Source organism: Lampris incognitus, chromosome 15 (genome assembly GCF_029633865.1).
Source record: "Lampris incognitus isolate fLamInc1 chromosome 15, fLamInc1.hap2, whole genome shotgun sequence".
NCBI classification, from domain to species: Eukaryota; Metazoa; Chordata; class Actinopteri; order Lampriformes; family Lampridae; genus Lampris; species Lampris incognitus.
The window spans coordinates 9,655,265-9,679,706 of NC_079225.1; the positions used below are offsets into that span (position 1 = coordinate 9,655,265).

The 24,442-nt window shown below is 43.8% G+C and overlaps 1 protein-coding gene across 1 annotated transcript in view; it reads left to right on the plus strand.

Moving 5' to 3' along the window:
- The first annotated feature begins 417 nt into the window (after nt 1-417).
- Nucleotides 418-24,442, plus strand: part of scara5 (scavenger receptor class A, member 5 (putative)) — a 68,047-nt gene continuing 44,022 nt past the window's right edge. The window contains exons 1-5 of the mRNA XM_056295066.1: nt 418-708; nt 5,347-5,525; nt 5,774-5,900; nt 6,287-6,455; nt 23,252-23,332. Coding sequence (XP_056151041.1) covers nt 418-708; nt 5,347-5,525; nt 5,774-5,900; nt 6,287-6,455; nt 23,252-23,332 — 847 coding nt within the window. The remainder of the gene's footprint in view (nt 709-5,346; nt 5,526-5,773; nt 5,901-6,286; nt 6,456-23,251; nt 23,333-24,442) is intronic.

Consider the following 24,442-nt stretch of genomic DNA (forward strand, 5'->3'; position numbering starts at 1 on the left):
TCTCCCAGCCGATCCAGCGCCAGCTCTCCCAGCCGTCAAACGAAGACAAAACAAACCTGGACGTAGACATGGACAAAGACACTGCATGGATGGCACTGGGCAAGGCCGCCGCAAACGCAAGTTCACGCCGCCATCTTCCCACACTGGCACTGGGTGAGGCCGCTGCAAACGTGAATTTGCGCCGCCATCTTCCCACACCGGATGCGGAAATATGTTCTCAATGCATGACATGCAATTTTGTTTTGCTTTGTTTGTTTGTTTTGGTTACTACTTTATTTCTTATGTTTTTTATGAATGTAAAATTTTTCATCACTAAAAATGTTCTGCATCACTATTCATTTAATGTTGGTTTACTGTGTTTGTCAGACTACACAAGACGAAGATCTAATTAGCAAGTCTAATGTTCGAGGTTACACGATGTCACAGTCTGCAGGGATGCTTCAGCATAAAACAGCCGTTACAACCTCCTCCCTTTTCTCTACCTGTCTCTCACTTTCCCCCTCCCCAGTCTCTCGCTCCCAGGTTTCCTCAGAACAGCAGGAGGTGCTGATGGAGAACGTGACGCTGATATCTGAGCGTTCCAGGCTGCTCCAGCAGACGCTGGGGGAGGTATCCACGCAGGCAGACCTCCTGGAGAACATCTGGAAGTTGGAGAACCTCTTCCAGAACCACAGTGACTGGCTACAAAGGCTGGAAATCCTCATTAAGGTACAGCAACGGACATTCGCAGTTATGCAGCGTCCTTCATTAACGAAATAGGTCAGTCCATTAAAAAACTGTTCATGGCGTTCGGGTAGCGTAGCAGTCTATTTCATTGCCTACCAACACGGGGATCGCCGGTTTGAATCCCCATGTTACCTCTGGCTTGGTCGGGCGTCTCTTCAGACACAATTGGCCGTGTCTGCGAGTGGGAAGCCGAATGGGGGTGTGTGTCCTGGTCGCTGCACTAGCGCCGCCTCTGGTCAGTCGGGGTGCCTGTTCGTGGGGGAGGGGGAACTTGGGGGAATAGCGTGATCCTCCAACTCGCTACGTCCCCCTGGTGAAACTCCTCACTGTCGGGTGAAAAGAAGCAGCTGGTGACTCCACGTGTATCGGAGGAGGCATGTGGAGTCTGCAGCCCTCCCCGGACCGGCAGAAGGGCTGGAGCAGCAACCGGGATGGCTCGGAAGAGTGGGGTAACTGGCCGGACACAACTTCTGGAGAAAAAGAGGGGAAAAAAAAAATCTGTTCGAGGGCCTTAATGGTGTTCAACCATACTGAATAAACGGGTCGTGTTACTTTTCTGAGTGTAACCTATTATATTTTCAGTTCAAGATGCTTTCAGCTTTTTATATCAGAGATACCGATCAGAGTGACTGAGAAAACAGTTGCTGTCACCTGACTGATTAGCAGATTAGCAGACTGAGGTTGAATCATTCAACCTCAGTCCTTGATTTGGTTTCATTTGAATTCATCCATCCATCCATCCATCTATCCAGGCTTTTCTACACCCATGTTATCCAATTCAGGACGGTGGGGGGGGGGCTGCAGTCTTTCCTAGCAGGCGCTGGGCAGAAGACAGGGAGACTGTGGTGTGGTCCCTGTGATGTCCAGTCCATCACAGGGACCACACACACGGTCATACACAGACCATTCTCAACTATGGGCAATTTAGAGGCTCCACATTACCTAATGTGCTTGCCCTTGGACTGTAGGGGGTGAAACTGAAATACGCATATGAAACCCACACAAACATGGAGAACATAGAAACTCCACACAGATGGGCTGGACGTGAACCAAGGACCATCTTGCCGTGAGGTGACAGTGCTACACACTAAGCCATCATACTGCCCGAGCTATTTTTCTCTCCTGAGCACACAGGGGTCAACAGCCACCAAATATAGAAGAAAAGACTACTTATTAAAAATAGTGTCACATTAAGATGATCATTTTGCAAAAAAAGTTTTAAAAAAAAACATATCTATATTAACCGATCCAAACACGTACCTTAAATGTGATAAAAGATCCTCAATTTGAGTGTCTGGGTAGCGTAGCGGTCTACTACGTTTCCTACCAACCATCGCCAGATCGAGTCTCCGTGTTGCCTCCGGCTTGGTCGGGCGTCCCTACAGACACAATTGGCCGTGTCTGCGGGTGGGAAGCCGGATGTGGGTATATGTCCTGATCGCTGCACTAGCGCCTCCTCTGGTCAGTCGGAGCGCCTGTTCAGGGGGGAGGGGGAATAGCGTGACCCTCCCACACGCTACGTTGCCATGGTGAAACTCCTCACTGTCAGGTGAAAAGAAGCGGCTGGCGACTCCACATGTATCGTAGGAGATGTGTGGTGGTCTGCAGCCCTCCCCGGATCGGCAGAGAGGGTGGAGCAGAAATCGGGACGGCTTGGAAGGATGGGGGAATTGGCCAAGTACAATTGGGGAGAAAAGGGGGGAAATAAAAATACATAGATAAATAAATAGGTAGAGGATACAATCACCAAGTTTGGCAGCGAAACAGAAAAGTCGTGAGAAGGCATTACTTTTGAAATGAGTAGGGAGTAATGAGTAATCCATTACATTTCAGAGTAAAGACGCCAACACTGAATCTGTAGCTACAAACAAGGGAGCATAAGCCCGCCATGCTACTATTTTGACTTGAAATCAAATCGCTCCACTATGAGCTGTACTGGAGGCCCTTTTCCTCAGTATTTAGGGTCCACACACGGCGGGCCGTAATGCTAATGCAGACTTAGCCACAATTTTGTTTGGCGCAAGATGGTTTTTCTCTCGCCTGGACGCATTTACCAATTTCCGGGCTCGTCATAACATCGCTTGCGCCAAAACAGGCGTGGGGGTGCAGTAGAGGAGGTGTCAGTCGAAATCAGGTGGCACAGTGCTAGTGTGGTGTCAAATAAAACCAAATATTACGCCTGCGTCTGTGCCTCGTCAGTCCACGTCTGATTTTGTGACAAATTTAACTAGTGACGACTGTCCTAAAACATTTTTAAACACATAACAAAATATCTGCATGTGTATCATTGTCTTCCAACATAAAACTGTCAACGCGCGTCATTACGCATGGAAAAGAGCGAATTGATTCCCGAGGCTGGTTGATCTATTGAAGGTCTCTTGCAGTGCTCGTAGAATGCGCAGGAAAGAGAGAACGACGCTGGTGAGAATGAAGACATGTCGGGCTCCTTTATGCTTCCTTTACGTACGAAAATAAATATGTTTCAAACGCAACTGTCACTGCCCACATACGTCCATGCCTCCTTCAGGTTGGCATGGATGTTAAGCAATACATCCACTAGACAGCAGTTCAGTGTCAAACGTTTCTGACAACAACAAACATGAAACCGATGGAGGAGGTCGTTATAATTTACCTGTGCCTTATTGTCCCTGTGGCCTGTGCCCGAGCAACATAACATGTTGTAGTGAATTCGGGAGGGGGGGGGGCAGCCGGGAACCACTGCAGCCGGAACACAAACCCGGGTCTCTTGCACCACAGGCGACTATGTTAACCAGTCGACTAAAGGGTCTGACCCGTTAGCCAGTGGGCTAGTGAGTCTAGTCATCTGTGGTCGTTACACTACCCCCCTCCTTCGGGAAGCGTGTCCCCGCACTTCAGCATACCAGCTCCCTCACAGCATACCAGCTCCCTCACGCCTCTGGGCGCACATGCTTCAGATGGCCTCGCGGTCTCACCATCCCATTTCTCACACCAATTTAGCAAATTTGGGGGGTAGCCAGGGACCGCCGCAGCCAGGACGTGAACCCAGGTCATTCGCACCACGGGCAACTGCACTAACTAGTGGACTAAAGGGTCCGACCCTTTAGCCAAGGGCTAGCGAGTCTAGTCATCCACGGTCATTACACTACCCCACTCCTTCGGGGAGCACGTCCTTGCACTTCAGCATATCAGCTCCCTCAGGCCTCTGGAGGTACACATTTCCGATGGCCTCATGGTCTCACCATCCCACTTCTGACACCAATGTAGCGAATCCAGGGGGCAGTCGACTAAAGGGTCAAACCCTTTAGTCGACTAGTTAACATAGTCGCCCGTAGTGTAGGAGTACCGGGTTTGCATCCCAGCTGCGGCGGTTCCCAGCTGCCCCCTGAATTCGCTACATTGGTTTCAGAAGTGGGATGGTGAGGGCATCGGAAGCGCGTGCACCCAGAGACGTGAGGGAGCTGATATGCTGAAGCACGGGGACGCGCTTCCCAAAGGAGGGGGGGGTAGTATAACAACCACAGTTGTGTAGACTCGCTAGCCCTTGGCTAACGGACCCTTTAGTCAACTGGTTAATGTAGTCGCCGTGGTGTGGGCGACCCGGGTTCACGTCCCAGCTGCGGTGGTTTCCTGGCTGCCCCGACTTCACTACGTTGGTGTCAGAAGTGGGATGGTGAGACCATGAGGTCATCGGAAGTGCGTGCGCCCAGAGGCATGAGGGAGCTGCTATGCTGAAGCGTGGGGACACACTTTCTGAAGGAGGGGGGTAGTGTAACGACCACGGATGAGTAGACTCGCTAGCCGATTGGCTAATGGGTCGGCTAATGGGTTAGCGTAGTCGCCCGTGGTGCGGGAGACCCGGGTTCGCGTCCCGGTTGCAGTGGTTCCTGACTGCCCCCAAATTCGCTACAATAAGTTTAAAAATGTTCCACAACTCACACAACCTCCGAGCTTAAATGTTAGCCTGTTAAATAATCATGTTTGCATGTTGTCTCATATCACATTGGAATTTGTATCAATATCTGTTGTAAAGGCACTTGGTGACTCTGTTCCTCCCAACCAAGGACATCAGTTTCCTCCTTGGGAAAGTGTTTCTGCCTTAGCCGGTCTGGACTTTCGCCATCCGTTATGAAATTGGCAGTTCGCTGCGACAGAGAGCACGCTGCTTTTGAAGGGAATGAGAGGAGCTGATTTGATTGGATCTAATTGAAGACAACCCCCACCACTCCTACTGATAATTTATTCCTTCTAACCAATCTTTATACAATTGCGCCTGCGTTGCGCATGATCACCGCTTGCATGTCCTGAAATTAGCAAAAAAGTACTGGCCACACCTAAGATCGACTTGCGCCATGAACCAACGCCAACGCCTTGAACTACACTATGACCCAGAAACTAGAGCCCTATGTGATCCCTCAGTGAGATGCTACCGCTTGTGGTTTTGGTGGCTATGATCGTAACAACAACAATGACGATGATGATGATTATGATAATGGTGATGTTTTAAAGTGATAAATATGACCTGGGTCAGTCCTAAACAACCACAATGATAATAATGAGGGTACTAACAACATGGGGGGGGGGGCAGGGATGACGGCAGTAATGAAGGTGATGTTGGGAAAGCTAATCTCTCACCCACAGGGTTTGGAAACAGAACTGCGGAGCGTTCAGGCTCACTCTCTTCAGTCCGAGGGCTACCTGGTGCAGCTGGATGAAAAGTTGGCCATCTTGAGCAGCTCCACTTGCAGGAACCTGACAGGCCTCAGTGGGGAACTGGCCCAGGCTTCCAGATGGCTCCGCGACCAGGACCACCTAATCAGGTACTCACAAATAATAACAATGATGCATTTTATTTATACAGTGCTTTTTGAAAGCCTTAAAGACGCTTTACATATATGTAGTAGTAGTAAGTAGACCATCGAACCCCAGCTGTCCAAACAATGTACATTCACAAGGTTTTTTTTTTCTTAAATGGCCTAAATAGTTGAAAATACTGCCACTCTTCGATATGTGCATGGAGTGTGAAATCACCAAGGAAAATGAGTTTTTCCTGTCTTTTCTATGGCAGGGAAACCTCGGGAGAGGTGAGTGGGCTGAGAGAGAGGTTTGAGGAGGTCAGCTGGGCGGTTGGAGCTGTCAATCACACTTTCAGCAGTGACATCAGTGTCCACCACATGAAAATACAGGATCTGCAGGTTAGGCATTGTTCAAAGTTTTCAGCCAGCCTGACTTTTTTTTTTGGTACCCACTTCATCACTGTCTGTAAATATTAGTCCTGGACTCAAATGTTCTCAAAAGCCTATATCGTCCAAATCGTGTGGAAAAAGAAATTAGCTGCAATTTCACCATCGTTTCTTTGTTTGCAGTAACTGAGAGCAGGTGTCTTAACACCGAGGTGAAGCAAACCCTTAAAATCCAGTGTTAAACAGTAAAAAAAAAAAAGTCCATTGGTCCAAAAGCACTTAGCCTTTCCTTGCTTCCTGAAATAGTGTTTTTGAGGGACATTTTACGTATTTCAAGCGAGAATTATAGATAACTAATACATGTCATTGTTGTGTTTTTGTCATCCTGTAATCTTCAGATCCAGATCAGCAACATCACAGAGGACACCACTAGTATGTGGGTGACCCATGTCCACACCGAAGCTCAACTGAGAAACGAGATGGAGATCCTCAACACGATTACCGAGGACCTCCGCCTCAAGGACTGGGAACACTCCATGGCCCTCAAGAATCTCACGATCCTAGAAGGTCAACTCAGAACTACAGCTGTTTTACAATAACTAAACGGTTGACTTTGGGTTGCTGGTAGTGAAATTACTTAGCAGATCTCTGGCACAAGGAACTTAGCAAAGGGCTGTTTGCATTTAACAAATGCCAAATCACCAGGGCAGATTCTTTTACTCTTGGGGCTCTAGTTTCTGGACGGTACAAGGCCAGCAGTAGCACCAATGCAGATGTAGTCACAATTTCGTTGGGCACAAGGTGATTTTTCTTTCACACGTGGGCGCATTTGCTCATTTCCAGGCTCCTCATAATATTGCTTGGGCCAAAATGCACGTAGTGCAGTGCTAATTTGGTGTCAAATCTTCTTCCTCTTCTGGCTGCTCCAATCAGGGGTCGCCACAGTGGATCATCTGTTTACATCTCTTCCTGTCCTCTGCATCTTCCTCTGTCACTCCAACCGCCTGCATGTCCTGCCTCACCACATCCGTAAACCTTCTGTTTTGTCTTCCTCTTTCCCTCTTGCCTGGCATCTCCATCTTCAGCATCCTTCTCCCAATATACCCAGCATTTCTCCTCCACACATGTCCAAACCATCTCAATCTTGTCTCTCTTGCTTTGTCTCCAAACTGTCCAACCTGAGCTGTCCCTCTAATATACTCCTTCCTAATCCTGTCCAACTTTGTCACTCCCAACGAAACTCTTAGCATCTTCAACTCTGCCACCTCCAGCTCCACCTCCTGTCTTTACATCAGTGCCACCGTCTCCAAAGCATACACTACCGTTCAAAAGTTTGGGATCACCCAAACAATTTCGTGTTTTCCATGAAAAGTCACACTTATTCACCACCATATGTTGTGAAATGAATAGAAAATAGAGTCAAGACATTGACAAGGTTAGAAATAATGATTTGTATTTGAAATAAGATTTTTTTTACATCAAACTTTGCTTTCGTCAAAGAATCCTCCATTTGCAGCAATTACAGCATTGCAGACCTTTGGCATTCTAGCTGTTAATTTGTTGAGGTAATCTGGAGAAATTGCACCCCACGCTTCCAGAAGCAGCTCCCACAAGTTGGATTGGTTGGATGGGCACTTCTTTGAGCAGATTGAGTTTCTGGAGCATCACATTTGTGGGGTCAATTAAACGCTCAAAATGGCCAGAAAAAGAGAACTTTCATCTGAAACTCGACAGTCTATTCTTGTTCTTAGAAATGAAGGCTATTCCATGCGAGAAATTGCTAAGAAATTGAAGATTTCCTACACCGGTGTGTACTACTCCCTTCAGAGGACAGCACAAACAGGCTCTAACAGGTACTATTTAATGAAGATGCCAGTTGGGGACCTGTGAGGCGTCTGTTTCTCAAACTAGAGACTCTAATGTACTTATCTTCTTGCTCAGTTGTGCAACGCGGCCTCCCACTTCTTTTTCTACTCTGGTTAGAGCCTGTTTGTGCTGTCCTCTGAAGGGAGTAGTACACACCGGTGTAGGAAATCTTCAATTTCTTAGCAATTTCTCGCATGGAATAGCCTTCATTTCTAAGAACAAGAATAGACTGTCGAGTTTCAGATGAAAGTTCTCTTTTTCTGGCCATTTTGAGCGTTTAATTGACCCCACAAATGTGATGCTCCAGAAACTCAATCTGCTCAAAGAAGTGCCCATCCAACCAATCCAACTTGTGGGAGCTGCTTCTGGAAGCGTGGGGTGCAATTTCTCCAGATTACCTCAACAAATTAACAGCTAGAATGCCAAAGGTCTGCAATGCTGTAATTGCTGCAAATGGAGGATTCTTTGACGAAAGCAAAGTTTGATGTAAAAAAAATCTTATTTCAAATACAAATCATTATTTCTAACCTTGTCAATGTCTTGACTCTATTTTCTATTCATTTCACAACATATGGTGGTGAATAAGTGTGACTTTTCATGGAAAACACAAAATTGTTTGGGTGATCCCAAACTTTTGAACGGTAGTGTATATCTTGTCTCACTACCATCTTGTAAACCGTCATTCCTACTGCACACCTCAGCACTGTCACACTGCCCTCCTACATATTCTGTATCATTCCTACATACTTCTCTGTCACTCATAACTTCCTCATGCAATACCACACCTCCACTGCCGGCGCCCTGTCGTATGCTTTCTCTAAATCCACAAAGACACAATGTAACTCCTTCTGGCCTTCTCTATTGTAAACATCAAATCTGTGGTGCTCTTTCGTGGCATGAAACCACACTGCTGCTCAGTCACCATCACCTCTCCTCTTAACTTAGATTCCACTACTCTTTGCCATATATTGAGGCTGGGGCTGATCAATTTTATATATCTGTAGTTACTACAGCTCTGCACATCACCCTTGTTCTTGAAAATCGGTACCAGTATAATTCTTCACCACTCCTCAGGCATCCTCTCTCTTTCCAAGATTGTGTTGAACAATCAAGCTAAAAATCCACTGCCATCTCTCCTAAACATCTCCATGCCTCCACAGGTATGTATTCTGGACCAACCACTTTTCCATTCTTCATCATCTTCATAGCTGCCCTCTATTCATCCTTGCTAATCCTCTTTCCACCTTCTCAACACACTCTATTCACTTGTCAGCACATTTCCATCTCTATCCTTCATCACCCTTACCTACTGCAAATCTTTCCCAGCTTGGTCCCTCTGTCCAGCCAATCGGTACAAGTCCTTTTCTCCTTCCTTAGTGTCTAACCTATTATAATTTTGTTTATCCTCTTTCAATGTTGTATTGTGTAAATTGTGTAAACACAACATCCATTGCACATTGTCCGTCTTGGGAGAGAGAGCCCTCCTCTGTTGCTCTCCCTGAGGTTTCTTCCTATTTTTTCTCCCTGTTAAAGGGGTTTTTAAGGGAGTTGTTCCTTATCTCATGAGAGGGTCTAAGGACAGGAAGTTGTGTTGCTGTTAAACCCACTGAGGCAAATTTGTAATTTGTGATATTGGGCTATACAAATAAAATTGAGTTGACTTGACTTGACTTGACATAACCTCTCATACAGCTCACCATATTCCTTTTCCTATGTATTTGCCACCTCTCTCTTCACCCTACGCTGCATCTCCTTGTACTCCTGTCTACTTTCTTCAGCTCTCTGACTATCCCACTTCTTCTTTGCCAACCTCTTCCTCTGTATAATTTACTGTACTTCCTCATTCCACCACCAAGTCTCCTTGTCTTCCTTCCTCTGTCCTGATGACACACCAAGTACCTTCCTAGCTGTCTCCCTCACTATTTCTGCAGTGGTTGCTCAGCCATCCGGCAACTCTTCACCACCACCCAGTGCCTGTCTTAACTCCTGCCTGAACTCCACACAACAGTCTTCCTTCTTCAGCTTCCACGATTTGGTCTTCGGCTCTGCCTTCACTCTCTTCCTCTTCTTGGTCTCCAAGGTAATTCTACTGACCACCATCCGATGCTGCCTAGTCCCTGTCACCACCTTGCAGTCTCCAATCCCTTTCAGATCGCGCCTTCTGCATAAGCTATAGTCCACCTGTGTGCACCTTCCTCCACTCTCATACGTCATCCTGTGTCCCTCCCTCTTCTTGAAATATGTAATCACCACAGCAATTTCCACCTTTTCGCAAAATCCACCACCATCTGTCCTTCCACATTTCTCTCCTTGACACCATGCCTACCCATCACCTCTGTGCCCTTCACCAACATGCCCATTGAAGTCCACTCCAATCACCACTCTCTCCTCCTTGGGTACTCTCTCCACCACGTCATCCAACTCACTCCAGAATTCTTCTTTCACTTCCATCTCACACCCAACTTGCGGGGCATATGCGCTGATAACATTCATCAATCCACCTTCGATTTCTAGCTTCATACTCATCACTCTGTCTGACACGCTCTTCACCTCCAGTACACTCTTGACATACTCTTCCTTCAGAATTACCCCTACCCCATTTCTCCTCCCATTACACCATGGTAGAAGAGTTTGAACCCATCTCCGATGCTCCTGGTATTACTCCTTTTCCACCTGTTCTCTTGCATATACAGTATGCAAACACATCACCCAGCTCTCTCCCTTTATCAGTCATAGTACCAGCATTCAAAATTCTGAGTCTCACCTCCACTCTCCTGCGCTTCCTCTACTCATGCCTCTGAACATGCCTTCTCCCTCTCCTTCTCCTTCACCCAACAGTAACATACTTTCTACTGGCATGCTGCTCACCAACAGAACTGGGGGCGGTCGTTGGTTACCAGGGCCTCGACTGATCCAGTATGGAAATCTGATTTATGATCCACATATTTAATTTGGCAAAGGTATGTGGAGGCATGGAGGTGTTTAGGAGAGATGGCAGTGGGGTTTTAACTAGATTGTTTAACACAATCTTGGAAAGTGAGAGGATGCCTGAGGAGTGGAGAAGAAGCATACTGGTACCGATTTTCAAGAACAAGGGCGATGTGCAGAACTGTAGCAACTACAGAGGTATAAAGTTGATCAGTCACAGCATGAAGATTTGGGAAAGAGTAATAGAAGCTAGGTTAAGAGGAGAGGTGATGATTAGCGAGCAGCAGTATGGTTTCATGCCACGAAACAGCACCACAGATGCGATGTTTGCTTTGAGAATGTTGATGGAGAAGTATAGAGAAGGCCAGAAAGAGTTGCATTGTGTCTTTGTAGATTTAGAGAAAGCATGTGAGACCAGCTATGTTATATGGTTTGGAGACAGTGGCACTGACGAAAAGACAGGAGGCAGAGCAGGAGGTGGCAGAGTTGAAGATGCTAAGATTTTCACTGGGAGTAACGAAGAAGGACAGGATTAGGAACGATTATATTAGAGGGACCGCTCAGGTTGGACGGTTTGGAGACAAAGCAAGAGAGGCAAGATTGAGATGGCTTGGACATGTGTGGAGGAGAGATGCTGGGTATATTGGGAGAAGAATACTGAATATGGAGCTGCCAGGAAAGAGGAAAAGAGGAAGGCCAAAGAGGAGGTTTATGGATGTGTTGAGGGAAGACATGCAGGTGGCTGGTGTGACAGAGGAAGATGCAGAAGACAGGAAGAAATGGAAACAGATGATCTGCTGTGGCGACCCCTAATGGGAGCAGCCGAAAATAGTAGTAGTAGAGATATTTAATTTGGCAAAGGTATTACGCCAAATGCCCTTCCTGACGCAATCCCCCCCATTTAGCCGGGCTTTTGACCAGCACTAAGAATGCACTGGCTTATGCATCCCCAGTGGCTGGGTTGCTAGTTTGGTGTCAAATAAAACTAAATATTTCTCATGCCTCTCTGGCTGGTTAGACCATGTCTTAGAGCAGACGCAGGCGTTTGGGCATAGTTTCCGAGCTTCAGGCAAAGTTGCACTAAGCACAGACTTATCTAAAATCAGACATGCCACTTTTGTGTATGTTGGCCTATTTTGTAAATAATTTAACTAATGACTACTGTCCTAAACTTTTTTAATTGCAAAACAAAATAGCTGCATGTGTATCATTGTCCTCCAACATAAAACTGTCAAAGTGCATCATTACGCATGAAAAACAACATGGTGACGGAGATTTGAATATTTCAGTTAACCTCATTCAACCTGAAAGAATGAACTGATTGCTTAGGCTAATTGATATGTGATCTCAAGTATTTAAGATCCCCTGCTGTGTTCATAGAATGTCCAGGAAAGAGAGCAACATGCTGGTGAGAACGAAGACACGGCAAACGTTAGCCTGTCAAATAACCATGTTTGGGTGTTGTCTCATATCACACTGGAATTGGCATTAATGTCTGCTGTATGTGCACTTTGCAAACAAGAACATCAGTTTCCTCCTAGGAGAAGCTTTTCTTCCTTAGCCGAAATGTTATTGGATGTTATCGGTGCCATTGCACCCTTTAAGGTGAAAGTGATCTCTGGTAAGAAAAGATGTCCTTGGAGATGTGCCACGCTGGTCAGAATAGAAAAAAAGAGAGTGTCTTAAAGCTGAATGCAGGTGGCAAAAAACAAATCTTACTGTTCATTATGATATCTATAAAGACAGACTGCACATTTATAATTTGGAACTGATATATGCAGCTCGGTCCTACTTCTCTGACATCATTGCCAAAGACAATAATAATGTACATGCCTTTTTTCTGGCTGTCAACAGGCTAATAAACCTTCCTGTGGCAGTAGCCTCGGAATTTCTGTCTACTAGGGCCTGCAATGAATTTGCCTCCTTCTTGAATGACAAAATTCAGAAAATTAGACAGGCAGTCAGTGCCTCCATACTAGATACAGGGTATGTGTTGTCCCTATGTCCACCTAAAATCAGTTCAATTAGCATGACCCAATTTGATCCCATCAACCATAAAAACTTGGAGGACATTATACAACATCTGAAATCCTTCTCCTGCTGCCTTGATATTCTGCCAATGGGCTTTTACAAAACTGTTTCTAATTGCATGGCCTCAGATCTTCTACAAATTGTCAACGTGTCTCTTCTCTGAAAACTGCAGTCATCAAGCCACTCTTAAAAAAATAATCTAAACACTTCACTAATAAAAAATTACAGGCCCAGATCAAACATCACATTTCTAAGTGAAATATTTGAAAAAGCTGTTTTCTATCAGCTGAACAACTTTTTGGCACTAAACAACAACTTTGATGTCTTCCAGTCAGGATTTCAACCACACCACAACACTTAGACTGCTCTTGTTAAGGACTTTAATGACACCCACTTTACACAGACAGTGATAGAAGCTCAGTCCTGGTATTATTGGATGTCAGCACTGCATTTGACACAGTCGACTACAACATATTGCTGAACTGATTGGAAAACTGGATGAGAATTTCTGGCACAGCACTAAACTGGTTTGAATCCTACTTAAAGGACAGGGACTACTTTGTGTCTATAGGTAATTACAAATCTGAGCGTACAAAAATGACATGTGGAGTTCCCCCAGGTTCCATTTTAGGGCCGCTTCTGTTTAACATCTATATGCTCCCACTAGTTCAGATTATGGAAAACAACATAATGTTACCATAATTATGCAGACGACACTCAGATTTACATAAGAATATCGCCAGCGTAATTTAATCCCATACAAGCACTGAGTAAGTACATTGAACGAATCAATGATTGGATGTCTCGGAATTTTCTTCAATTAAACAAAGATAAAACTTAAGTAATTTTCTTTGGAGCCAAAGAAGAACGATTAAAAGTCAGTGCTCAGCTGCAATCGGTAATGTTAAAAACCACAAACCAAGCCAGATATCTTGGTGTAATCATGAATTTAGACCTGAATTTAAATAGCCACATTAAAAAAGTCAGCTGACTATCACCTGAAGAATAAATCAAGAATTAAGGTAGCAGGATTTGGAAAATTTTGTCCATGCGTTTATCTTCAGTCGACTCGACGCCTGTAATGGTGTCTTTACAAGTCTCTCTCTAAAAATGTTTTTAATTTATTTTTAAAAAATCGATCAAACAGCTGCAGCTGATTCAGAATGCTGCTGCTCAAGTCCTTACTAAGACTAAAAAAAGTGGATCACATCACTCCAGTTCTGAAGTCATTACACCGGATTCCTGTCGGACAAAGAATTGATTTTAAAACTCTGCTCTTGGTTTATAAAGCACTGAATGGTTTAAGGCCAACATACATTTCTGATCTTCTGCCACTCTATGAACCCTCCAGAACTCTCAGATTGTCTGGGACAGGTCTGCTTTCTGTCCCTAAAGTCAAAACTAAACATGGAGAGTCAGCTTTCCGTTTTTATGCACCTCATATCTCGAACAAACTCCCAGAAAAGTGCAGGTCTGCTGCAACTCTCAGTTCTTTAAATCTAGGCTGAAGACTTTCCTCTTTGCTCCTGCCTCCGATTAAATAAAATTTGAAGCGTTCGACTATCATCTTACACTGCACTGTAAATTTTACTCTTTTTATTTGTTTTTCAACGTATTTTTATTGCCTTATGTTGCTTTGCTTAATGGCTTTTATGTTTTATGTAAAGCACTTTGAATTGCCTTGTTGCTGAAATGTGCTATACAAATACATTTGCCTTGCTTTGCCTTACCTTAGCCGGTCTGGACTTCTGCTGTCCATTACGAAATTGGCAGTTCACCATTACATAGAGCGCGTTACTTTTATAGGGAATGTGATTTGATTGGCCGTAATCGAATCGTAATCGAAATCGAAGACAGCCCCCCACCACACCTACTGATAATTTATTCCTTCTAATCAAAGAAAGTTGAAGTGATTTTCTTACCGGGATTATTGAGCGCGCATAAAGACATATTCCTTCTAATCCAACCCTTTTACAACTGTGCCTCCATTGTGCCCAATTACCGCCACTGCAGCATGTCCCAAAATTAGCAAAAAAGTATTGGTGACAGCTTAGATCGACTTGCACCGTGAACTCGCACCAGCGCTTTTGACTGCATTATGTCCCAGAAACTAGAGCCCTTGGTGCTCTTGATAAATTCCAGCTTTACCTTGGAGATGATAATATTTTCAGTAATAGGGACTGGCACTTGGAGCAATCAGTTTGTCTGGCTAAATGTAAGTGGCTCAGCAGGATTTTACACCTAGAGAACCCTCCCACAGTATTGAGCAACACAACATGGTCTTACTCCAATTTGCTTAGACCTGATTAGTTCCGACATGGTTTTTTGCTGCTAGTGTGCCAATTAAGTTCCCTGGCTTGTTAAAATCAGAATAGGAATGGCATGATGTAATGTTGGCAAAGGACATGGCCGGAGTTGATTGATGGCAATCTAAACCAAATGAGACTCCTGATCCTGTGTCTGCTTCCCATGTGGGTGGGATGCCATTTTCGCTCAAGTCTGGAAACAATTGTGGGTTAAATTTAGATGCTACATCTCAAAGTCAAAACTCAACCAGTCAATTCTGTCATTAGTCGTAGCTCTCATCCTATTTGTTTGATGTCAGCCAACAATCATTTGAGCCAAGTGCATTTTCAACATCTCTCACATGTTCTCTTCTCTCCTCTTCTCTTCCCTGCTCTGATCTTCTCTTCTTTTCATCAGAATCACCTGAAAAAGTCACAGAGGATTACTCAATTTAACTTAATACTTACATTAAAAGCTCCCTTATGGGCAAATTAATTGGCATGAGGTTATCTTCCTGGCATTCCTTTGAATTACAAGTGCAAAGCATAACTGAGAAGGTATGGTAGAGATCAACTGGCTAAGCCTTCAGGAGACCCCGTAGGTACATTTTTGACAAGTTTTGCTCTATCGGAAGTAACAGCAAGGCATGGCAGGAAGGACTTTTGGGGCAATGCAATTCAGGAGCCAGATCCAAACCCGGGACATTGCGGATAGGTCTGTGTCTATATGTGGTTGTGCAAGGACAACGCCCCGCTCCGAAATATGTCCTTTTGGAGGCAGTTGCCAATACTGCTAGTCTTCACTAAGCTACTTGCAGGTAGCAGAGCAGTGAAAGGCTGCGGGTGTACAATAGTGTCGTGTCGTCCCCCCCTCCCTCTCCCACCCTTCCATCACTCTGTTTCTCCATTCATTGCTCCCCGTGATGTTACACTGCAACAAGTGCAAACGTCACTAAAATACAACACACTCTGTTTGGGTCTGTGGTTTACTTTTAAATTTGACGTTTTTATCCTGCTGTTTGTGTGTGTGTGTGTGTGTGTGGACATTGAGGACATTGTGGCCGGTCCTCACCCCTTTAAGGGTCTGTTTTCGGGTTAAGACTTGGGTTTAGGGTTAAGGTTAGAATTAGGATCAGATTAAAATGACTGGGATTTCACTCCTACCAAAAACGACCATGGGCGGTCAAAATGACGGCCGGTTTTTAAACTCTATATTCTATCAAGATGAATACCCAGTTGAGATATTGATGCATTACATGTGTTAGTGTGTCTGTTAAGAAACGACTGACACTAAAATTAACATTTTAACAACTTTAACACTATTTTTCAAACAATTTAAAATGGCCGCCGTCCAACGCCTGTAAATACTGCAGCGCCTCGGTGGTAGTCATGGTGCGTCTGTAACCAGACATGTCGGACATAATCAAGTTTAGACTATTTCTCTGCACTAGAGGACGCTAGTGTGTTTCTAGGACAGGGCAACGAACTTCACGCAGGAAATGACGCGACCAACACACGTCATAAATAGTGACATCACGCGCAAATGACGAGCCGTCTTTCTGACCGCTCACGGTCGTTTTAGGCAGATCTTAAAAGAACTTTTTTTTTTTGTGTGCAATTGATCTAAAACTCATTTTAATGCAAATATATGTAATTTTAGGAGCATTCAGGGGGCGGCAGGTGTGTATCTTTTCCCCCCCCAAATTTATGAAACTCTGAAAATCCAAAACAGTCAAAATGACGGCGTTGGTGCTTCTAGTGGTGGCCGTTCGTGCTAGGATTAGATGACGGCTAAAGGAAGGGTTAAAGAAAGGCACGTAGTTCTGGTGGTTAAGGTTAAGGCCTGGGGAGGTCATGTTGTCGATGAGGGGTCCTCATAAAGATGTAATAAGTGCAATAATGCGTGTGTGTGTGTGTGTGAGTCCCGGAGTGCTGTTTATCTGGGCATTAACGGTGTTTGGGGTGTATTACCAGTTGATTTAAGCAGGGCTGATGCATGGAAACATTTACAGTCCCCCGGCTGGCTTGTGACCAGCAGTGAACATCTGAGTGGCATGTTTTCGTTACTTGTGAAGAGTCCCCTGGCACACTCCGTTTGCATGCACAAACACACACACACACACACACACACACACACACACGGGACATACACCATACACTTTTTACGCCCATGCGCCTCTCCATATTCCAGGCCGGTCTTTGTGCTCTAGTAAAGAGTGGTTTAACTGTGCTCGGTCGTGCCGCCTCGTTGCTCGGTGAAGCAAGGAAAGTTGGCCGCCCTTCCTGGACGCTGATTTATTAAATGGCTGTCCGTTATGGCTATGTAAAAATACAGCTTTGAAGAGCCAAGGCATTACTGACAAACATTTTGCCCTAAATCCTCTTGACGAAAAAGAGGCCTTTCATCACGGGCTTTATCCATCAGGATGGTTCATTTACCTTCTAAAATCCAACCTCCTTTTTCACCGTGACGTTGGCCTGCACCGTGTTTTCGTGACAACGTGCTTTCGTTTCGCATAAATGCTGACTACGCCTTGTGCCATCAGTCACATCAGGGGAACTTTTTACATCTTCCTCGTAAACATGCCCATTTATTATTTGACAGTGCTTTTCAACACATCGCTCCCCAAACGTTGTAGCCAACATCAGGAATCAGGAACAATCGGGAACAATTTGTCATTTCTTTCATGTACGTGGGTACACCAAAAAAAAAAAAACGAGATTCTGTTTCCCCCGGCGCACAGCAGTGTGACACAGCACAAAAACACACTTTCCAAATTCCCCAAAAATGACACCACCAAAAACGTACAAAAACAGAGAGAACAAAGCAAAAATAAACAAAGAACAGTTAGGAACACAGTCCACTCGGTGCAACACAGTCCAAAACATTCCACCGTCCAGAGAAGGAACGCCAGCCAGGATGACTGTCGGAACTGCCGGTCTGCATGGGCTAGCAGTTAGCTTAGCCTGCCCCGCTTCCGTGTCCTGTCAGACCGCCCTCGGTGTTTCCTCCTCCGTCTCAGCTCCGGCAGTACCGTGGTCCCTGGGCCCACCGGACGCAGCAGACCAGCTCCCCCCAGCCAATCCAATGCTAGCTGTCCCTGCCAGACACCTTCGACACACCTCCCTGCACTCCACACGATGACACTAAAATGCAGTCAAGGCTAGGCGAGGCTGCCGCCAAACCGCCCTCGGTGTTATTGGAATGCCGCTCTGCATGGACTAGCAGTTAGCTTAGCCTGCCCTGCTTCTACGTCCTGTCAGTCCGCCCTCGGTGTTTTCTCTTCGGGCGCAGCTCCAGGCAGGGCCGTGGTCCCTGGGCCCACAGGACGCCGCAGACCAAGCTCTCCCGGCCGATCCAGCGCCAGCTCTCCCAGCCATCAAACGAAGACAATACTAACTTGGACGCAGGCGTGGACAAAGACACTGCATGGACGGTACTGGGTGAGGCCGCCACAAACTTAAAATCGCGCCGCCATCTTCCCACACCGGCACTGGGTGAGGCCGCTGCAATGGTGAATTCGCGCTGCCATCTTCCCACACCGGAAGCAGAATAACATTGTATTAAGTTAGATTTCCCCTATATTCCCTCATAAACACAAAAGTACACTAGCTTGCAATTCAGACCTGTATTTCACTGTAACCTCAGTCTTTCTTTATATACAATTAGAAACTTGCAGGGGTCTTGAACTGCTTTTCAACCTAATTGGATGAAAAGGTCTCCCAACCCCTGGAGCTGGGAGAGCACAGTGTTGTAGCCATGGAAAAGACAAGCTTTCCACATGCCATGTTGTTTAACCCCCAAAAAGAATAATTTAGAGTGTTGTAGATTTATAATGCGGAGTAGATGCAGGGCCGAGGACCCCGACAGCCATTACTGAAAACGATCTTCCACAGAGAGATCCTGGCTGGTAAATGTTGGGCGGCTCAGCCTGGATAGGCCCCGGGGTTTGTTATTGTTGAAACACTCTGAGTTGAGTGAACAAATAGGGCTTCATGGGCCAGCAGACTAATAATGTGAAACTCACCTAAAACAAATGAACTGTGAACAAGAATATATTTTCTTCATGCCCACAACGGTGAGCTGTCCTCCAAAACACGCTCATGCACAAATGTACGTGTAGACTCAGGCTCACACACACCCACATCTCCAGTCTTACACCTCCATTTGACCCTCAGGGAGACTGATGACCTGCTGTTGCCAGTGTATGGCATTGTGAAACAGCTTAAGGCAATAACATGCAGATCAGTGTCTCAAAGAACCTCATTAGGCCTTTGGAAGTCCGCAGCGTCCCAGTAAAGGAACATTAGAACTCTGAAATATCAGAAGAACTGGACATGTTCTGGACAAAAACAGGCCCAGAATTTCGAAGTATCCCCCACAAGCCGTGTTGTGGTCCATCATGTTTAACATGTGGTTCCCATTGTGGCCTAAAGAAGTCTTGCTCTTGCTCGCTTGCTCACTTGCTCTCTCTCTCTCTCTCTTGCTCTCTCTCTCTCTCACCCTCGCTTTCGTTCTCTCTGGAGTAATCCAACTACAACAAACTTTTGGACTGGGTCCTTACACTAGTTATAGCCTTCTCGCTGGCTGCCAAGTCACTGTGTGTGTGTGTGTGTGTGTGTGTGCGCGCGCGCGCGTGCGCGCGCGTGCATGCGTGTTTTAACCATGGGTTGGGGGGGATAAGATTAAAAGATTAAATGACTATGGGGAAATTATTATCTCTTAAATTACAAGTCTTTATTGACCACGTCTGTGTCACATATTACAGCTTGGTTCATTTTCACCTTTAGTGTAAAGATGTTGTGCTCTGTAGTTTAAAGTAAAGATGTTGTGCTCTGTAGTTTAAAGTAAAGATGTTGTGCTCTGTAGTTTAAAGTAAAGATGTTGTGCTCTGTTGTTTAAAGTAAAGATGTTGTGCTCTGTAGTTTAAAGTAAAGATGTTGTGCTCTGTAGTTTAAAGTAAAGATGTTGAGCTCTGTAGTTTAAAGTAAAGATGTTGTGCTCTGTAGTTTAAAGTAAAGATGTTGTGCTCTGTAGTTTAAAGTAAAGATGTTGTGCTCTGTAGTTTAAAGTAAAGATGTTGTGCTCTGTAGTTTAAAGTAAAGATGTTGTGCTCTGTAGTTTAAAGTAAAGATGTTGTGCTCTGTAGTTGTTTAAAGTAAAGATGTTGAGCTCTGTAGTTTAAAGTAAAGATGTTGTGCTCTGTAGTTTAAAGTAAAGATGTTGTGCTCTGTAGTTTAAAGTAAAGATGTTGTGCTCTGTAGTTTAAAGTAAAGATGTTGTGCTCTGTAGTTGTTTAAAGTAAAGATGTTGTGCTCTGTAGTTGTTTAAAGTAAAGATGTTGAGCTCTGTAGTTTAAAGTAAAGATGTTGTGCTCTGTAGTTTAAAGTAAAGATGTTGTGCTCTGTAGTTTAAAGTAAAGATGTTGTGCTCTGTTGTTTAAAGTAAAGATGTTGTGCTCTGTAGTTTAAAGTAAAGATGTTGTGCTCTGTAGTTTAAAGTAAAGATGTTGTGCTCTGTAGTTTAAAGTAAAGATGTTGTGCTCTGTAGTTTAAAGTAAAGATGTTGTGCTCTGTAGTTGTTTAAAGTAAAGATGTTGAGCTCTGTAGTTTAAAGTAAAGATGTTGTGCTCTGTAGTTTAAAGTAAAGATGTTGTGCTCTGTAGTTTAAAGTAAAGATGTTGTGCTCTGTAGTTTAAAGTAAAGATGTTGTGCTCTGTTGTTTAAAGTAAAGATGTTGTGCTCTGTAGTTTAAAGTAAAGATGTTGTGCTCTGTAGTTTAAAGTAAAGATGTTGTGCTCTGTAGTTGTTTAAAGTAAAGATGTTGTGCTCTGTAGTTGTTTAAAGTAAAGATGTTGTGCTCTGTAGTTTAAAGTAAAGATGTTGTGCTCTGTAGTTGTTTAAAGTAAAGATGTTGTGCTCTGTAGTTGTTTAAAGTAAAGATGTTGTGCTCTGTAGTTGTTTAAAGTAAAGATGTTGTGCTCTGTAGTTTAAAGTAAAGATGTTGTGCTCTGTAGTTTAAAGTAAAGATGTTGAGCTCTGTAGTTTAAAGTAAAGATGTTGTGCTCTGTAGTTTAAAGTAAAGATGTTGTGCTCTGTTGTTTAAAGTAAAGATGTTGTGCTCTGTAGTTTAAAGTAAAGATGTTGTGCTCTGTAGTTTAAAGTAAAGATGTTGTGCTCTGTAGTTGTTTAAAGTAAAGATGTTGTGCTCTGTAGTTGTTTAAAGTAAAGATGTTGTGCTCTGTAGTTTAAAGTAAAGATGTTGTGCTCTGTAGTTGTTTAAAGTAAAGATGTTGTGCTCTGTAGTTTAAAGTAAAGATGTTGTGCTCTGTAGTTTAAAGTAAAGATGTTGAGCTCTGTAGTTTAAAGTAAAGATGTTGTGCTCTGTAGTTTAAAGTAAAGATGTTGTGCTCTGTAGTTTAAAGTAAAGATGTTGAGCTCTGTAGTTTAAAGTAAAGATGTTGTGCTCTGTAGTTTAAAGTAAAGATGTTGTGCTCTGTAGTTTAAAGTAAAGATGTTGTGCTCTGTAGTTTAAAGTAAAGATGTTGTGCTCTGTAGTTTAAAGTAAAGATGTTGTGCTCTGTAGTTTAAAGTAAAGATGTTGAGCTCTGTAGTTTAAAGTAAAGATGTTGTGCTCTGTAGTTTAAAGTAAAGATGTTGTGCTCTGTAGTTTAAAGTAAAGATGTTGTGCTCTGTAGTTTAAAGTAAAGATGTTGTGCTCTGTAGTTTAAAGTAAAGATGTTGTGCTCTGTAGTTTAAAGTAAAGATGTTGAGCTCTGTAGTTTAAAGTAAAGATGTTGTGCTCTGTAGTTTAAAGTAAAGATGTTGAGCTCTGTAGTTTAAAGTAAAGATGTTGAGCTCTGTAGTTTAAAGTAAAGATGTTGTGCTCTGTAGTTTAAAGTAAAGATGTTGTGCTCTGTAGTTTAAAGTAAAGATGTTGTGCTCTGTAGTTTAAAGTAAAGATGTTGAGCTCTGTAGTTTAAAGTAAAGATGTTGTGCTCTGTAGTTTAAAGTAAAGATGTTGTGCTCTGTAGTTTAAAGTAAAGATGTTGTGCTCTGTAGTTTAAAGTAAAGATGTTGAGCTCTGTAGTTTAAAGTAAAGATGTTGTGCTCTGTAGTTTAAAGTAAAGATGTTGTGCTCTGTAGTTTAAAGTAAAGATGTTGTGCTCTGTAGTTTAAAGTAAAGATGTTGTGCTCTGTAGTTTAAAGTAAAGATGTTGTGCTCTGTAGTTTAAAGTAAAGATGTTGAGCTCTGTAGTTTAAAGTAAAGATGTTGTGCTCTGTAGTTTAAAGTAAAGATGTCGTGCTCTGTAGTTTAAAGTAAAGATGTCGGGCTCTGTAGTTTAAAGTAAAGATGTTGAGCTCTGTAGTTGTTTAAAGTAAAGATGTTGTGCTCTGTAGTATAAAGTAAAGATGTCGTGCTCTGTAGTTTAAAGTAAAGATGTTGTGCTCTGTAGTTTAAAGTAAAGATGTTGTGCTCTGTAGTTTAAAGTAAAGATGTTGAGCTCTGTAGTTGTTTAAAGTAAAGATGTTGAGCTCTGTAGTTGTTTAAAGTAAAGATGTTGAGCTCTGTAGTTCTTTAAAGTAAAGATGTTGAGCTCTGTAGTTCTTTGAAGTAAAGATGTCGTGCTCTGTAGTTGTTTAAAGTAAAGATGTTGAGCTCTGTAGTTGTTTAACGTAAAGATGTTGTGCTCTGTAGCTGTTTAAAGTAAAGATGTTGTGCTCTGTAGTTGTTTAAAGTAAAGATGTTGTGCTCTGTAGTTGTTTAAAGTAAAGATGTTGTGCTCTAAAGTTGTTTAAAGTAAAGATGTTGTGCTCTGTAGCTGTTTAAAGTAAAGATGTCGAACTCGGTAGTTGTTTAAAGTAAAGATGTTGAGCTCTGCAGCTGTTTAAAGTAAAGATGTCGAGCTCTGTAGTTGTTTAAAGTAAAGATGTTGTGCTCTACAGTTGTTTAAAGTAAAGATGTTGTGCTCTGTAGTTGTTTAACATAAATATGTTGTGCTCTGCAGCTGTTTAAAGTAAAGATATTGTGCTCTGTAGTTTAAAGTAAAGATGTCGTGCTCTGTAGTTGTTTAAAGTAAAGATGTTGTGCTCTGTAGCTGACAAATATGAAGTTCCTTGTATGAATTGCACATGGATCCCACTTTTCTAAAAGCAAGACTAGAGGCTTCAGCAGTTGCACTTTGGTGGCTCATGTCATTTAAAACCACTTTCTGTCAAGATTATGAATTGTCATTTTCTTTTTCTTTGCAGGTCCCGCGGGGCCAAAGGGAGAGAAAGGTGACGTGGGGCCACTAGGGCCTTCTGGGGCTCCAGGGCTGACAGGCATGAGAGGTGGGTATGTGAATATGACCTGTTCTGTTAAAAGACCCAATGTTTCAAAAGAGGCCAGTGTGATGAATGTCGAGAGAGCAAGGTCAGCGAAGTACCACAGATGTGGTCCTACACCTCCAACTCGCCATTTTCCTGAGAAGCATTTCAGTCCTTCGTGTTGCTGACATAATAGAAAAGCTGTTGTACAATCCCAAAGGACATAAAATCAGCCCATAAATGGCCATTTAAAAATTCATATTCTGGGGTGTCCGGATGGCATTGTGGTCTATTTCGTTGCCCACCAACACAGAAATTGCCGGTTTGAATCCCCGTGTTACCTCTGACTTGGTCAGGCGTCCCTATACAGACACGATTGGCCGTGTCTGCAGGTGGGAAGCCGGATGTGGGCTGCACTAGCACCTCCTCTGGTCGGTCGGGGCACCTGTTCGGGTAGGGGAGAGAGGACTGGGGGGAATAGCGTGATCCTCCCATGCGCTATGTCCCCCTGGTGAAACTCGTCACTGTCAGGTGAAAAGAAGCGGCTGGTGACTCCACGTGTATCGGAGGAGGCATGTGGTAGTCTGCAGCCCTCCCCGTGTCGGCAGAGGGGGTGGAGCAGCGACCGGGATGGCTCGGAACAGTGTGGTAGTTGGCCAAGTACAATTGTGGCAAAAAAAGGGGGGAAAGCTAAAATAAAAAATACGTTTCATATTCTCATACAACAGGGTTAACGTGCATTAAAAGGTGAAAACCTTGTCACCTTTCATAAAAAAACAGACTTGGTTCTTCTTTTTTCTGTTGTTTTGAAAAACTATTTCTGCTTTTGTGATTATATTTAGATAAATTCATAAAGTAGAGACAGGAAGGGATAAGATGGATAAATCTTGTTAAATAAACAGCACAGAAACTTAGGTTGGGACTTATTTTCAGACAGGGTGGACCCATGGGATGGTCCATCCATCATGGCATTCCAGAATATTCCACAAAACCACCACACCTTCAGCCAGGATACACCACTGGGGATTATTAAAGCCCCTGACAAGATATGAAACCGTTACTTAAAGACCATGAACCCCACATTTATCACAGACTGGGATGTATGGTGCTAACAGCACAGATATTAATGTAGAC